General features: G+C 50.1%; 1 protein-coding gene across 1 annotated transcript in view; it reads right to left on the bottom strand.

Annotated features, from left to right (window-relative positions):
* The window catches only part of GMPPB (GDP-mannose pyrophosphorylase B), a 185,588-nt gene that overhangs the window by 4,975 nt on the left and 162,869 nt on the right, over nucleotides 1-17,744 (bottom strand). The window contains exon 9 of the mRNA XM_078661210.1: nucleotides 14,157-14,339. Within this exon, the coding sequence (XP_078517336.1) occupies nucleotides 14,157-14,339 (183 nt within the window). The remainder of the gene's footprint in view (nucleotides 1-14,156; nucleotides 14,340-17,744) is intronic.

The raw sequence follows: 17,744 nt of genomic DNA, 5'->3' as shown, positions 1-17,744 counted from the left end.
TGTCCGGGATATTCGGGCTAGGATACCGATGTTTCAGCCTCTATCCCGGATTTCGGTGAGAATGACCCTGAGGCTGCTGGGTTTGATGGCCTCCTGCATCCTGCTGGTGGATCATGCCTGGTGGCATATGCAGGCTCTGCAGTGGGGCCTGAAGTTCCAGTGGGTGCAGGATCAGGGGAATCTTTCCGATGCCGTCCAGATTTTGGAGGAGACTGCACGTCAATTGCAGTGGTGGCTCACAAACCAGGATTGGGTCAACTACAGGTCTCTCTCCGTTCCTCAACCAGAGTTCACGTTTGTGACGGTCGCATCACTCCTGGGATGGGGAAGCCATCTGGGAGACGTGGAAATCAGGGGTCTGGGGCCTCTGGCAGAGTCCGGTCTCCACATCAACCTTTTGGAGCTCCGGGCGATCCGTCTTGCAGTGTAGGCATTACTTCCTTCTGTCAAGGGACGAATAGCACAAGTGTTCACAGACAACACCACTACCATGTGGTACTGCAACAAACCGGGCTGGGTGGGGTCGTGGACCCTATGTCAAGAGGCTCTGCGCCTTTGGACATGGCTGGAACATCAGGGCATGACCCTGGTGGTTCAACACCGGGCAGGTTCTCTGAATGCCGAGTGGACGGGCTCAGCCGTGGGTACATAACTGATCATGTATGGCGTCTTCACTCGGAAGTGGTGCAAGGTCACTTTCAGCAGTGGGGAGAGCCTTGGTTAGATCTGTTCACCACCGAAGAGAACGTGCAATATCAGCAGTCCTGTGCGTTGGAATTTCAAAGGTGGCGTCGGTCGACTCCATGTCCATTGTCGGCTTCGTGCTCACCGGGATGACGTCACGGTGTCTATTTAGACGCCGCCCCTGCGTGCTGAAGTCAGTTCTGACACTACTTCCCACGCCAGAAGTGCAGAGCCATGTAAGACACTGACCACTGGTGCACAAAACTAGCACCCTGGAAGGAAGTCCCTATCCCTAGAAGTCAGTTCACAGAACGGGGAGGATGAGTAGGGCAGTAAGGAATTTATAACTGCATATGTCTCTTACAGATACATCATTACCGAAGGTAAGTAAATTGTTCATCTGAAAGAGACTGTAGTTATAGATTCCTTACCTTTAGAATAGAAACTCCAGCAATGTCAATCCTGGAGGAGGGTCTGCAAACTAAGTTCACACCAGAAAATCCTGGCGCACAGAATGGCCAAAATAGCCATCTCTCCGTACTTGGCTGTCCAGGCAATAGTGTTTAGTAAACCTGTCCAGAGACCCCCATATGGCTGCCTGACAGATGTCAATGAGAGGGACTCCACGTCCCAAGGCAGCAGTAGCTGCCGTAGCCCTGGTGGAGTGAGCACGCAGTCTCACTGGAGCTTCTTTCCTTGACATATGTAGTTATAGATTCCTTACCTCAGAATTACCCCAGGCGTCAGACTGGATTGAATATGCTACTTACCAGTATGCATCTGTTCTTGGCATGTAGGGCTGCTAACATTCATATCTTAGCATTAGATCGCCGCCTAGTGTTGGGCTCGGATGATTGCACATTGTTGTCCTGGAAGAGTCTTCGAAGTATCCTGAGATAGGTGGCTCCTCCCCTGGACTACAGTGCGCATGGGCATCGGCTCCATCCCCAGATTGTTTTTCGCCATTGTGGCAGAAGATGGAGTGAAAAGTGTAAAGGATGTCCATGCTAATGAATAAATACAATAGTATATCTGCAGCTGCGACAGGCACCGGGGAGGAGGGTGGGCGATATGAATGTTAGCAGCCCTACATGCCAAGAACAGATGCATACTGGTAAGTAGCATATTCAGTTCGAGGCATGTGGGCTGCTAAATTCATATCTTAGCATAGAATACATAGCAGTCCCTCCATCAGCGGCGGTTGCCCGTGCCAGCTGCAGAAACCTGAAAAAGTGTCTTGAGAACAGCCTGTCCTACAGCTGCTTGCTGCTTGGAATGCACATCAACACAGTAGTGTTTTGTGAAGGTATGTGGTGTGACCCACGTGGCTGCTCTGCAAATATCCTCTAAAGGAATGTTCCCTAGGAAAGCCATGGATGCCCCCAGTTTGCGTGTGGAGTGCGCTCTGGGGGGTATTGTTAAAGTGCGTTTGGCTTTTTGATAACATATCTGGATGCACTTAACAATCCACCTGGCTATCCCTGCTTTGGAAATTGGGTTGCCTTTGTGTTGTGGTGCGAAGGCAACAAAGAGTTGTTTTGTCTTTCTAAAGGGTTGTGTTCTGTCTATGTAGTACATCAACGCCCTCCGTACATCTAAGGTATGGAGCATTCTTTCCGCCACCGTTTGCGGGTTTTGAAAGAATGCTGGTAAGTCAATAGTTTGGTTTAGATGAAACTGTGACACCACCTTCGGAAGGAATTTGGGGTTAGTGCGTAGCACTACCCTATTTGGATGAATTTGAATGAATGGCTCTTGGATTGTGAGCGCCTGCAGCTCACTGACACGCCTCAGAGACGTAATAGCTATAAGGAAAGCTACTTTCCACGTAAGGAACTGGAGTTCACACGAGTGCAGTGGCTCAAATGGTGGTCCCATCAGTCTGGTGAGGACGACATTGAGGTTCCACACTGGAGCTGGCGGTGTCCTTGGGGGAATGACTCTTTTCAGACCTTCAAGGAAGGCTTTAATGGCGGGCACTCTGAAGACAGAGAGGTGCTGTGCTGCCTGTTCTGAAGATAAGCCGCTATGGCGGATAGATGTATCCGAATGGAAGTGTACGCCAGATTGCACTTGTAAAGATGCAACAGATAGCAGATGATGTTGGGGATAGATGCATCAAGCGGGTTGATGTCATTGGCCGTACAGTAGATGACAAAACGCTTCCACTTCGCAGCATAGCATGCTCTAGTAGTTGGTTTCCTCGCCTCCTTGATGATGCTCATGCATTCTGGAGGCAGGTTAAGGTACCCAAACTCTAGGACCTCAGGAGCCAGATCGCCAGGTTGAGCTGTTGCGGATCTGGATGCTGAATTTCTCCATGGTTCTGCGTCAAAAGACTGGGCGTGAGACGCAGTCTTTGATGCGGCACCACTGAGAGTTCGAGGAACGTGGTGTACCATGCTTGGCGCGCCCACGTTGGAGCAACTAGGATGAGAGTCATCTCGTGCTGCCTTAGCTTTCTTGCGACCAGCGGTATTAGAGGGGCTGGCGGAAAAGCGTACGCAAATTTGCCTGACCAGTTCATCCATATCGCATTCCCCTGCGACTGTGGGTGAGGGAACCTGGCGGCAAAGTGTTGGCATTTTGCGTTCTCTTTTGTGGCAAACAGGTCTATCTCCGGATGACCCCACTGCTGGAAGTACGGGTGGAGGACAGATGGGTGTAACTCCCACTCGTGCATTTGATGGCTGTACCTGCTGAGCAGATCCGCCATCTGATTGTCCTTTCCTGGGAGGTGTTCTGCCATGAGGAAAATGTTCCTCTGAATGGCCCACTTCCACATGCTCTGAGCCAGATGAGACAGCTGTGGCGAGTGGGTGCCTCCCTGCTTTTGAATGTAGTACATCGCGGTCATGTTGTCCGTCCGGACTAGCACGACCTTGTTGCACAGATGTACAATGAAGGACTTGAGCGCCATGAAGATCGCCATCAGTTCCAGATAGTTGATGTGCATCTTCTGTTGCTGCGTTGACCATAGTCCCTGCACTGTGTAAGTGAGCACATGAGCTCCCCATCCCTGGAGAGATGCGTCCGTTGTCAGGACAATCTGCGGCACAGGCTCTTGGAACAGTCGGCCCTTGCAAAGGTTGTGTGGAGTCCACCAATGCAGAGAGTCGTATGCCCGACTGGTAACCAACACTAGGTCTGTCAATTGTCCACGAGCCTGTGTCCACTGATTCGCTAAGCACTCCTGGAGCGGGCGCATGTGTAGCCGTGCGTGAGGGACTATGAAGATGCAGGAGGCCATCATGCCTATCAACTGCATGAACACTCTCGCTGGAAGCGAGTGTTGTGGCCTGAACCTTTGGATCAGGGCCTGCATGCTGTCTATCCTGACTTGGTTTGGCTGAGCCATGGCCGTCAGGGTGTTGATCGTTGCACCTAGGAACTGCCGGACATGTGCCGGCTGAAGATGCGATTTTGGGTAGTTTAGGGAGAAACCCAGATCGTGAAGAAGGTGAATTGTAGTTGACATGTCCGCGGCGCACTGCTGCTCTGACTTGGCTTGTACGAGCCAGTCGTGTAGGTAGGGGTAGACATGGATGTTCTGCCTCCTGAGGTGCGCCGCTACTGTCGCCAGACACTTGGTGAACACCCTCGGGGCTGTTGTGACTCCGAAGGGTAGGACCTTGAACTGGTAGTGCCTGCCTTGAATAGTGAACCTGAGGTATTTCCTGTGTGACGGGTGTAGTGGAATGTGGAAATACGCATCCTTGAGATCTAAGGTTGCTAAGAAATCTCCTTGGTTTAGCAAGGGAAGAATCTGTTGCAGTGTAAGCATGTGGAAATGTTCCGATAGTATGTACAGGTTGAGGGGGCGTAGATCTAGAATGGGTCTGAGAGATCCGTCCTTCTTTGGAATAAGGAAGTACAGGGAATATACCCCTGTGCCTTCCTCTCCCACCGGCACTTGCTCGATTGCTCCCTTTTGCAGCATCACCACTACCTCCTGCTGCAATAAGAGCAAGTGCTCTGCGGACATAGGCCTTTGCCTTGGCGGGATGTTGGGTGGAGTGGACTTCAATTCTAGGCAATAACCATACTGGACTAGTTGTCTCACCCACCTGTCTGTGGTGATGTTTTTCCAGACGGGCAGGAACTGCTGCAGTCTCCCCCCGACAGGTGTTAGGTGGTCGGGGGGCAGTGACAGAGAGTCACTGTTTGCTTGGAGTAGAGGAGCGGGGGTTGTTGTTTCCTCTGCCGCGACCTCTGTTGCTGTTATTCCTGTAACCTCCCTTGTTCTGTTTCGTGAACGAGGATTGCGCTCCACCTTTTGAGAACTGGGATTGTTGACCCATTTGTCCTCTGGTGACCCCACGTGCACCTGAGCGACGAAAATTGCTGCCACGAAACTGTTGAGACTGCAGGGCCCCCATGGATTTAGCAGTTTCCGTGTCATTTTTTATTTTCTCTAGGGTGGTGTCAACATCTGGACCAAACAGACTATCAGGATTGACCGGTTGATTAAGAATTGTTGTCTGAATATCCGGTTTAAAGCCTGAGATGCGTAGCCACGCCTGTCGTCTCAGCATAACGCTAGTGTTGACAGCCCTAGCAGCTGTATCTGCAGCGTCAAGCGCACACTTGATGGCTGCGTTTGAGATTAGCTTCCCTTCGTTAATGAGCAGTTGTGTAGCTTCTTGGAACTGTGGAGGCAGGTGTTGTACAACCTGTTCTAGGGTGTCGTAGTGTGCCCTATCGTAACGCGCCAAGAGCGCCTGTGTATTGGCGATGCGCCAAAAGTTTGATGCCTGTGCAGCTACTCTTTTGCCCCCTGCCTCTAGCACTTTGGACTCCTTATCCGGGGGAGGAGCTTCACCCGTTGTCTGGGAGTTGGCACGCTTCCTGGCATTGGCGACCACAAGAGAGTCCAGTGGCAATTGTCCCCGGATGTAGGCGGGGTCCGCAGGTGCAGGCCTGTACTTCTTTTCAATGCGAGGGTTGACCACTCTCGCTCTTGTAGGCTCCTTAAAAATGTCCCCAGCATGTTTGAGGACTCCTTTTAGCATAGGAAGTGTCTTTACTGTCCTTTCAGAGACTGAAAAGGTGTCGAAAAGGAAGTCTTCCTCAACCGGGTCGGCATGCATGTCCACATCATGATTGGCTGCCGCCCTTTCAAGTAGTGCATGAAAGCCTGCTGAGTCCTCAGTCGGGGATGCACGTGCATTAAAGAGCTGCGGGTCCTGCCCCACACCCTGGGTGTTCTGGTCACCAGTGTCATCGTATGAATCCGGTTGTGCATCAGGTTCATCGATAGGGAAATTGTACTGCTCGTCCTCATCATACCCCTCACCCGCAGAGTGTTCTGGGGAGGGAGTAGGGCTCCGTCTTGGAGGAGGCTGGATTGGCTCCGTGAGGCCTGAGGCGTCAAGGGGCACCCTCTTCTTTTTCAGTGGGATGACATAGGAGTCCACTGGCTCCGAAGTGATTTTCCTCTTATAGAGGGTCAGCTTGCCTGTGTCAGCGTCGATGAAATGCTCTGAATCGTCTTCTGATTCGAGTACCCGACGTGGAAGCGGGCCAGCCGGCGAAGAAACTTGTTTCGGAGCCGGTTTGGTTGAAAACGCTTTCGGCGCCTCCTTAGGTGGCAAAAGAAAGAGAAGTTTCCCAGAAGGCTTTGCTGGAGTGTCCTTTTGCGGCTGCGGCGATGGTATCGGAGCCGACGGGGCAAAGGCTTTCTCCCTGATTCTTTGCAGTGAGTCTGCGATGAGGGACGTCTCACTCACAGTGGGTTTCGTCGCTGACGAGGATGGTCTGATCGGTCCCTCGGATCCGACGTCCTTGTGGGCCTTGTGCGCTTTGGGCACGGAACCCGTCTTCACCGCCTCCGATTCCTGAGTCCGGGGCGCAGACTTCTTGTGCGTAGCCTCCTTGGAGCCGACTTTGGCGGGCTTGGACGGCGTCGTAGCCGCTGACCCGTGCCGACCATCTTTCTTGGAGGACCCCTCCTCAGCCGTCGGTTTCGATTTTGCAGCATCGGAATCGACGGACTTCTTCGGCTTCTGCGGACCGGAGGTCGACGGAGCCGATGGGGTAGCGGGCACCGTCTTTTTCACCTGCACGGCCGCCATCTTAGGGACACTCGAGTCCTTAAGTTTCGGTTTCGTTTTCGGGTCGGCCATTTTAGGTGTCGTCGATCCCGATGGTTTCAGTTTCGTTTTCGAAACAGTCTGCTCAGCAAGTGAGTCCGTAGCCGGGCCCGAAGGCGGGGCTGTGGCTTGCGGCAACGGGTCTTGGGTAAGGCCGACAGGCGATCCCGTGTCCCGGTCGGCATCTTCGTAACCTTCGGGGCAGAGCTCGTCCCCCGAGCTGTCTGCCGCGGCCCCATAAATCTCATCGTCGTCTCCTACCTCTTCGACGTATTCAAGGCCTTGACCCGCGACTCCGTCGTCGTCTCCCGGATCCGCCTCGACCTCCGTCTCTGGTGGGGAGATTTGTAGATGGTGACCCTGGACCTCTTCGTCCTGGTCGCCGAAGATGTTCTCCGGATCCGGGGCCGCTTGCTTAGCTTCCAAGCGCACCGCGCGCCGAAGCTTGAGAGTTTTCTTGGAGCGGAACTGCGCACACAATTTGCACTTTCCGTCGTCGTGGTCAGGCGAAAGGCACTTGTTACAGACGGGGTGTAGATCGATGTGTGGGTACTTGGACCCACAGAGCGGGCAGTACTTAAACGGGCTCCGCTCCATGTCCGAAAAGGCTTGCAGTCGTGTCGCGACGAGAAGGCCTCAAAGTTCAGAGAGCGAAGAAAACTCCGCTTATTCCGGCTCCAAGAGACGGAAGACTCGAGACCGTGCGCAGACAATACCGACGCAATGAAATCGAGGCCTTTTGGTCGCTAAAAGTTAGTTTTACTTGGTTCCGACAGTAAGACGTCGAGACCACATCCGAACCCAATGGCGGAAAAAAACAATCTGGGGATGGAGCCGATGCCCATGCGCACTGTAGTCCAGGGGAGGAGCCACCTATCTCAGGATACTTCGAAGACTCTTCCAGGACAACAATGTGCAATCATCCGAGCCCAACACTAGGCGGCGATCTAATGCTAAGATATGAATTTAGCAGCCCACATGCCTCGAACCTGAGGATTTTTCTTTAGCAATACCCCTGTGCACGAAACTGGACAAAAGGCATGGGAATATCCTCCCCTCTGTCCAGCCCCTCCTTTGGGAGGGACCCCGAGTCGTTCCAATCCTTTCCTTAGGGTACTTAAGGGCTTACCTGTGGGTATTTTTTGAAGTTCGTCATGGGGCAAGACTCAAGCCCGAAACTACGTCACTCTTCGACCATCTGGACACTTGGACTTTGTTGGACTACGACTGGAACCGAGACTGCACCAAGTAATACTCATGCTGCTCATGGTCTCGCTGTTCTTCAAGCCTTCGTCGTTGTCATCTGTGTCTGTGCTTCTGCCATGTTCTTCACTAGACCTGTGGGCATCGAGGACATATAAAGAAATCTCCCTTAGAGTGAAGGAGTCACTCCCCTGCAGGCATTGCAACAAAGCTGACCGGTCTTCTGCTCCTTTCGTCCTTCGAACTTCCCAAGGCTCAGCAACACAGGTGGTTGTTCTGCAACTCCCTCGAGGCTTGGCCTGCCCTCTCTCCAATTTTGAGGCCAGTATCCCTCATCTGAAGAGCTGGGACCAAACCCCTGTGCACCGCGTTGACTTGCTGTTGCCAATGCTTGTAGGCTCTGCACTCCAGAGATCTTCAGGCTACAAAAAGCTCCAGCATCTCTTCCATCTAAGACCAGCGTTCTTACCACATCCTCTGCATTGGGGGCCTTCATCTCTGGTGAGCTGCTCAAGGTCCTTTTGCGAGTCCTGTGCCTTCCGTTTGTGAGTCCTCCTGAGAGTCTTCTCTTGCTTCAGTGGGCTTCCCTGCTTGCTCTGGCCTGCTCTGACTTTCCTGCACTTGGTGAATCCCTTAGACCTTGCTCGTCCCAAAGTCAGCATCTTTGCATTCTCCACGCCAGTTGCGGCTACCCAGGATTGCTGTTGCTCCCACCGGACACAGACCACCTAGGCACCGACATCCGACGTGGGACTGCTCATGCACAGCTCCTGGTCTTCCTCAGCCTTGCCTGGTCCTCACAGCTGCAGCGACACGGTCACAGTTGTCTCTTCTGAACCTTTCCACATCGGTGGGCAGTGTGCTTCCGTGCCTCCTGTTCACCTCGGATTGGTATAGATTCTATCCCCTCTGCTTGCAGGTTCTTCACTTCACAAATCCACCCTTTGATTTCACCGGACACCTTCACAGTCTTTTCCAGAGGCATCTCCTTTGAAGTCTTCCATTGTCTTCTACGGCAGGTGCTGACGTCACTTCACCCCTATGCATCTGGCTTCTCTGGTGCAGGTAACCTGGTTCCTGGGGCATCCAGGGGTGGGGTGGCTCTCCAACCTTCTGTCTTCTATAGGGTTTCTTCAGGGGCCCTCTGGGAAGGGTCCTTCTTGAAAACGGCAACCGCTCTCCATTGGGCACGCGGCTGTGTTTCCACTCTGCAAACAGCCTCTGTGGGGTTCCTGCGTACTTACCTAGGGTGGTTTCTTGTGTCCCAGCTCCTCTGAGTCATCTGGTCCAAAAAACGTTCTCCTTTGCAGTTAGCATTCCACTTATTTAGTATATGGTTTGGTCTCCCCCTGAGGACCAGTGTATATTTGTGCTAGTTACCTGATTATTTTGAAGTATTTTTGTGTGTATTGTTGATATCTCCGGGTAGGAGCTATACTAATCTGTTTGTAATTGTGCTGTGTGATAAATACTTATTTTTATAAAACACTTTGTGGTTCCTTTTTATCTAATCTACACTAACGATTAAATGTGATAAAACAAGCTGCTTTACACTCCTTTAAGATAAGCCTGAAGGCTGCTCTCTACAGCTACCACTTTGAGAGCTTCCTATGGTAATCAAAGACCACTTAAATCACCATAAAGGTTGTCTGGATTAATGCAAGGTGCATCACTTAAATAAGTGTGCACCATATACTAAGCCAGCTTCCTACAAAAGTACTTACCATAAAATTTAGAAGAGAGAGCACTGCCACTGGGGTCCTGGTTAGCAGGAGCCCAGTGAACTACAGTCAAAACACACTGACACCAGGCAAAAAGTGGGGGGTATCTATACCAGAAAGATCCTACATCCACCATGAAGGAAAAAATGAAGAAGACCGCAAGGGTGAAACAAAGGGCTGGCGAAAATGAAGGGCAACAGATAGTGGATTATGACAATCACATATTGTCCGATTTATGGAAACTAGAAACGGGTAAGAAGCCTTACCAACGTATCATGTAAATGTGAGAAAAGACAGGATAGACCCCAAGAAAAAAGGAATGAAATACCCCCACCAAGGATGGGGGGGGGGGGGGGGTGAAACGTAACCTGTCCCATAGAAAAGTGGGGATGCCACAAAGGCAGGAGTGGAGGGAGGAAAGGAAAAATGCAGCTACTTGTGAAAAAGGGTACCAGTTAATAACCCAAACAAGCAAGAGGTCTGGTATCCCAGGTGAACAGGACCGAACAGAAGACACAACAGTCATCCCACGATTAAGAAGGCAGAAATGTAGAAAACAGGCATAAAAATACAAGACTGCTGGAGACGAACAGTCACAGGAGCACGGCAAGGATGGAGTTAGGAAACCCAGGTCTGAACCAATTGGCACCCAAAGGGGCTGCCTGCCTGAGGCACCAGCATAACCCATATGGACACATGGGCAGAGAAGAGAGGAAGGCAAAGTGTCTAAAAGAGATACAAAGTGCATAAGTAGCTCACTAAAATGCCTCTGAAGCATACAAATAAGGTCCTCGAAAACAGGGAACAAGGATAGTACAACCGCACAACATAAACAGAATACCTGCCACAGAGTAAGTACTAGGTTGGGAAAGTCAAGCGGTAAAAATGAGTTGAGAATCAGTACCACCATGACTATACCTGAACCAGCATAAAGCTGAGTCAGCTTGCGCGCCAAAAAGGCAGGTGCGCTCAAAGCAGTTTGCATAGCCTTTGAAAACCTAGAAGTATGCAACCATGCTCAGCGCGTGAACGTAGAGCAATGGAAAAGGCTATAGCCCGACCATCAGAATCAGTAGTATCCATACCACAGCAGATGCTAAGTGTGGCAGCTTGCTGCCCATCTTGTACCAGGCGAACAAGAGCCTTCCAGGCTTCCTTCAGAAGGGAAGGCAAGAGGCGCTCCACAGAGTCCCACAAGTTGTAGGAGAAGCAGGCGAACACACAAGAAGTGTTAAGAGAGCACAGAGTGGCATTAGAAGAGATAATATGCCTACCACAAAGGTCGAATTTCATGGCCAAGGGGAAAAAAATCAACATTCTGCGTGTCTAAAGCAGCCTGAACCACAAAGCTTTTAATAGAGGGATGTCAAAGTAGACAAGAGGGATCCTCCGTGACCTGGCGATGCCTGAGAAATTGAGTGATCCACAGAGAGCCCTGTTTCAGGTTTCGTCCAAGCACCCAAAATAATATTGAAAAGACAGTCGCTATTAGGTAGTACAGGTTCAACAATAGACTGGGCAGGGTGTAGATCACCAATTAAGGGCTCTGTTGGCAATTTCACCAAAGGAAGGTGTAAATCCAGGGCAATTGAAACTCGATGGAGCATATCTGCCAAAGTGGAACTTGCCTCCGTAGCCAAACCGGGAGGAGACAGGAGGCTGGTGAAGATTCTAAGCCATTGGCTTCAGCCATGTCATGTAACCAGCCAGACAGCGGGGGGGAGGGGTTCTGTGTCTAGAATTGGAGGACACACCACACCTTCCATAGTACTTTCACCACCATGGACCTCGGAATAACAGCCCGAAGGGAGTCTGAGACAATCTGCTCCATCTGTGCCGTAACGGAAGCCAGTCAACTCCGAGAACGCGATACCTCGACGTCAGAAGGAGCGTCAATTGGCATCGACAGAACCATGATCAGAGCAAGTAGGCAAGAGCTTGACACAGACATCTGAGTTGGCAGACCAGAAGTGGGAGCTGAAGGAGGAAGCCCCAACGGCTGTGCAGCGGCGAACCCACCAACTGAGTCACAGGCACGACCTCATGCACCTCTGTAGGGCCCGAAGGTCCTCCAGAGGGAGATGACCCAAGAGCAGAAAAAGGAGCTTGAGAATATAGTCTCATCTGGGCAAAGACACCCTGGTGCCATGATAGGTGGGGAGATGCGGGACAGACTCATGCCTCTGCACTTCAACCGAAGGGTAGGGTTCATCGGTAAGCGATGAAGGCTGGAGGCACTGTAACTTCCACCGCCTGCGCCAAGACTTGCCTCCAGAAGTCGAAGGTGAATGAAGCATGCGGAAACGGCTACTAGAACAGACATGCGGTCGGTCCCTAGAACACAGAGGACGATGAGAAGACTTTGAAGACTGACATCCGTGCTGCCACGAACTTCATGCGACGCTCCTTGCATACCTTCGGTTGGAGCTGTTGACAAGAGTCACACTTGTCAGAATTGTGGTGCTCACCCCGACACCACATACATACAAATCGAGTGAGGATCTGTGGCGACATTTGTCAACTACAGGTTTCACAAGGCTTGAACCCGGAGGACATCGAAGAAAGGCACACTGCTTAGTCGGTGAGAGACGTCAAGTAGGCCGAAAACAGCCGGCGGAACTACAGTGCGGATCCACGAGTTAGCGCAGAAAAGAAGGAACAGACGTTGGCGCATTGGGAAAGGGCTTATATGGACTCCATTGACGTCGCTATGGAGCTGCTCGAGGTACTGCTCTAAAAATTTCCACATCCAGCCTGGCACCTGGGGAGGATTCTAAGATAGTTTAATCATGTAGTGTAAGTTTATTAAAAAAGAACCTTACAGTGTTTACATAAACACTGTGTGGTTCTTTTTCTTGGAAGCTGTGTGCCTCAGGACCTGTGAGCTGCTCTGCCCTCCAGGTCCCTCAAAAGCCACTCAGGGGCCAGCCTCTGCGACCTGGTCATGGCTCCATGTGGGTGCAATGGTCGCCCTGCCCATATCAGGCTCGCCAGCACCTGTGGAAAGCGGCATTAGATCAACTGCAGCGGGAGCTCAGAAGTCCATGCTCACCATGTTGGCCGTCCAGGCCATGCCTGGGACTTTTCTAATACTCATGCCAAGTCAGATTTGGGGGAATATAACAGCGGCTCTTGTATCATTTCAAAATCCTAATATCCAATGACTATTTAATATAATGGAGTTGTGTTAGTAAGAAAATCGTTTATTTGACCCTAAATTGCAGGCTGCAGTGGTAAACTTTTTCTTTCCTTACCCCCTTCAGCAAGGAGCACACAAAACCACATATATGGAGGGTATGCTTTCTGCTGTTGAGATCAAGATAACATTGTTCCAGTTAAAGCCAAACATACCACTGTAGCCAGACACCACTGCCATGGAGAGGATCAAATTAACGATTTGCAATGCAGTTATTTTAGCCTCCTCACTGATGACAAATAACTAAAGCAGTCAGAAAGAGCAAGGGACACACATGCACTCTCATGGCATGCTTAATGTAACCCCTTCACTGCGGCGGCAATTTTGCCGCAGCGCTAAGGGGGAGGGGGGCCGCGCGGTGCTCCCATGCTCGTGACGGAACCGCTCCGTCACGAGCCTCGGGCGCGCTGTGCTTGTGACGGAGCGGTTCCGTCACGGCCCGCCCACTTAATAGAACGCGCCGTGCAGGCGTGAAATCAGCGCCGCGCTGAGCGCGCCGTGACGGAACCGCTCCGTCACCAGCACAGCGCGACCGAGGCTGGGGACGGAGCGGTTCCGTCACCAGCATGGGAAGGGTTAAAAAATGTCACCTGAAGTGGCTCATCCAATCCAAATGGTGCCAGACCAAAATACTCCTCTAGTGGGTTAAAAAGGAGGGTAAGGGCACACTGAATGCAGCTCTGGCATACCATAAAGACCCGGGCACCAATTATGTTATTTTTCCCTAATGGCGGGCCCCTGAGGCAGAGGACTCTAACATGCTTAGAGTTTGATAACAAGTGCATAGGGGATGTTGTTGCTGCATTCCTGTCTGGGACTGCCACAGTGCACATAGCGGACTAGGATACTAAAAATACAAGAAGCAGCCAAGGACTTTGAAGGCTCTTCCAAAACAGAATAGGCATTGAAACCCTATTTCTACTACTATTTGTACCAGTGAAAGGGTTTTCTCTTCAGTGTGGGTGGTGGCAGCTCCACCGAAGGGAAAACTGGCATCCTCAAACTCCAGAAGAGGCTGGGAGATAGGTGGGCAAGACTTCTGACAATATCCCGAACCACCCACACATAAATGTGGGCCCAGCTAATAGAATACGATATCCATGTAGAATCCTACTGGTATAAATGTCTCAATTTAAAAGTCATAATGACAGAGAACAGCTAGAGTATATGATTTCTATCGAAGCCTACATATGCATCACAAACAAAACTTTTTATCTCAATTATATTTTTTTAAAAGGGCAGAACTTTGATCCAACTTACCCACTGCCCAACAGAAGAGCTCCAGCCGATGATGCAGGACTCCAACCAGGAGTGGGATCGGATGTGGGATCCCTTCAGGATTGTGCACCGTTTAATGCGTACCCCATCTTCTACTACCACATCAGGGCCAATTGTAACATTTGGGCCGATACTGCAGTTCTGGCCTATCTTTGCACTTGGATCCTGAAGGAAACGAGAGGTAATATTAAGTGACTAGAGGAAGATGGCTTACACCCTCTGTAAGAAATTGGAATGTATTTATATGGTGTGGTTGTGCGACCTCACAGTGTAATACTCTCACCAACCCCTTTAGGACCACTAGGTTTCATTTTTTAAACACTCTAGGTCAAACCTGTGTACTTGTATCTCTGAGCAGCAAGGATTACACAAAAGAATAAGTGTAAAGCATTTAAACAGCACTAAACAACTGAAGAAGAAATTCACAAGACCCTCAATGAATCTGATACCAATTTATAAAAATAGACAGTATTTTTATGTATTTTTAGACACCACAATCAAAAGGATCCACCAGAGGTTTCCGGAGACAGCAATTACAAGGTTCAGTAAATACACACGTTTTCACTTAACAGTGAACAAGCATTGGCGAACTCAATGAATTTGATACTTAGAAACTATGTCAAGGAAAATATAGGAAAGTGTCATTGAGGATACTTAGGGTTACTTTAGGTGACCAATTCCAGTAGCCAGTCAGGCGAAGCCAGCAAGGTCTACAGAAATGGTTACCATAGAGGATCAGAATAGTCTTCAGTCAGTTCCAGGGACATTTATCCTTTGCTATAGGTTCCAATGAAGGAAGTCCTAATACAAGGGATACAGGATGTGGATGTGATTCAGTCGACGGAGGTCTTCCTGCGGTGACGCCTCGGTTCACAAAGGGGGTGAGACAGTTCAGGTCAGAGGGTCATTGTCTCTTGAAGTCCTCTTGGTCCTGGTGGTAGAAGAGCAGTCACCACTGGGCTACCAGTCGACCGTTATTATAGTCACAGCCAAATCCTTCCTTGGGCAATAACTTGTCTTCTGGGTGACCAAACAGCACCATAGCTGCCAAGGTTTCAGATTGCTATGTGTGACATTTTCATAATTTCAGTGTAATTATGAGCGACATTTCAACGACTATGAGTGACACTCGCAAGCAAAATCAAGCAATGAAGACGGGGGAAACATAAATATCAGAAATTACACCCATTTGAGCAATGAGATGGTCTTTAGGATCAGGTGTTCAAACACACGTAGTTTAGCTAAACGGGCGAGGACCAGACTGGTGACCAAAAACTCAAAAAAGTGATAAAACAGGCAATTAACTTTCTCTATCTATGCATCAAAGATCTGGAAAAACATCCCTGTATCCATCAGGACTGCCTCAACACTAATCCTTAGGAAAGAGTTGTAGATGCACCTTTTTAAAGAACACAATAGCACAATACAGTAATATTACACATCTCCACCCAGATACCTTGCTGACTGTATTCCTCCCTTTGACCATGTACAGCGCTCCATTTGCCTTGGTTTATGTTATTAACCTCTTCGAAGCTCATGACGAGCTCAGCTCGTCATGAGGCACAGTGGAGCTGTGCTCATGACGAGCTGAGCTCGTCATAGCGGCCATGGAACGCCCACGCGGGGCTAATTCCCCTCCTGTGCGGGGCGTTCCATTACGTGGGCGGTGTCATGACGTGCTCAGCTTGTCATGTGCACAGCTCCACTGTGCCGTACCGCGGTGCCGTGCGCGGCCCCCGTCCTCCTCGTGCCGCGGGGGAATTAGTGACGCGGCGAAGGGGTTAAAATAGCACATACTTAGATGGCCTAAGCTCCCTTCACAGACATTGCACTTCAGAGTACACTACATGCAAAGGTGAAAGAATGCACACGTGTTGCTTAGTCATATATGGAGACTACTAGAATGTTATAAGCAGAGAAGTGATGTTAAATACCATAATCAAATAAAACATTATCTTTTTATTTAAAAAGTACCACTGCATATGTAATCGAGGCCTGGCATTGTTGAAGTTATTTTTAATATAGTAATGTATCTAATGATTGCAGCTTGTCAATGCACCCTTAAACAAATGAAAAAAAGTTAAAGTGCTCTTGTGCCTTAAGGAATGACAACTACTCTATGGGCAAGAATCGGACCGACTGCAGATACAGCCCTGCCCGTGGTTGTTTCTCCTAGCTTTCTCTGTTTATTTGCTACTATTGTTGTACCCGAACTCGGTTCCAACAGTGCGCCTGCCTAGAAGCCCTGCTGCCTGTCCCCTTAATTAGCTCCAGCAGTGTCTAAAAGGCTCTCGCTGCCTGTGCCATGACTCTGGTGTAAATGTCTGGAAATCCCCTGCTGCTCTGCAGACAGAACACAGCTGAGATGGTGGAAAGTTTCAGGTGCCCCTGCAGAGCTCTAGCGCGCCCTCCAGCAGACGGATAGCACCTCTAATACACGAGATGGGCTGACGTCCCAGAAACAGAGGCTTTGGTACAGGGTGGGTGAAGAAGGAGGGAATACAAGTTTTATTTCTTTATGTGCATTTTTATATAGCGCAAACATTTATGTCATTACATGGATTGTTACAGACCGTTACAAAGCGCTATAATTAACAAGCATTGGCATTGCCAATAGGTCTCGCTTGGGGACCTTATAAGTATTTAGTTTTGCAGCACAATATCCTTGTTGCATAATCGGATATTGTGCTGCAAAACTAAATACTTATAAGGTCCCCAAGCGAGACCTATTGGCAATGCCAATGCTTGTTTCTGTGTGTATGTAACACAATTTACGCTAATTGTATCGCTTTCACTTTGGGGACAGCGCAGCCTGTCTCTGAAGCTTCTTTCTAATGTCACCCCTTAATGTACGATTTCGGGATCTTTCATTCTAATGATTTTAATGCAATCAGCAAAACTATCCCTGTAATTGTATTTGGCACCGTGCTCAGGGTGGAATGGCAATCGGGGAGAGCTCCCTGAACCCCGGCCGCGCGCGAATGCAAAACAGCTCGGTTTCAATAATCAGCAGCAGAAGGCAGGCGGCAACGTCTGGGAACGCCTGCGCGGAAAAAAACATTTGTCGGAAGACAATGACAAAAAAGGGGGTCTCAGCTCGGTAAAGCACGGCTGTTGAAGTCGATCCGGAGCCGGCTGCGTTACGCTTGTGGTGGTAATATTTTCGGAGAATGAAAGAAAGGCGGTGCAGAGCGCTGTCTGCTGGGTCTTTAACCGGACCAAGGTACATGGAACTTCCTCAATTTGTGCTCACAATTCTAAAAGTGGAGGGATAGACTGCAACAAATGCAAAGCATTTGATTTCGAAATAAAGAGTGGGAATACGGCTGGAATCAACGGAGGATACACAAGAACAAATGGAGAGGAATCGGAGAAAGGGAGCCGAGGGGGTGCGAGGGATGAGGGAACACGGCCTGGGGGAAGCTGGCTGGGGAGGGGGAGGAGAAATGCATGGAAGGCTGTGTGTGGCGTAATTAGGGGAGGAGAAGCCGAGAAGCCGCAGAGCGCTCGCTGGGCGAAGCCCTTTGATGTGCTGTGCTGCGGCAAATGGAGGGAGGCTGATGCGCGTTC

This window comes from Lissotriton helveticus, chromosome 9 (assembly GCF_964261635.1).
Source record: "Lissotriton helveticus chromosome 9, aLisHel1.1, whole genome shotgun sequence".
NCBI classification, from domain to species: Eukaryota; Metazoa; Chordata; class Amphibia; order Caudata; family Salamandridae; genus Lissotriton; species Lissotriton helveticus.
Note: the sequence above shows the minus strand (reverse complement) of the source record. Positions and strands in the feature narration are given on the sequence as shown.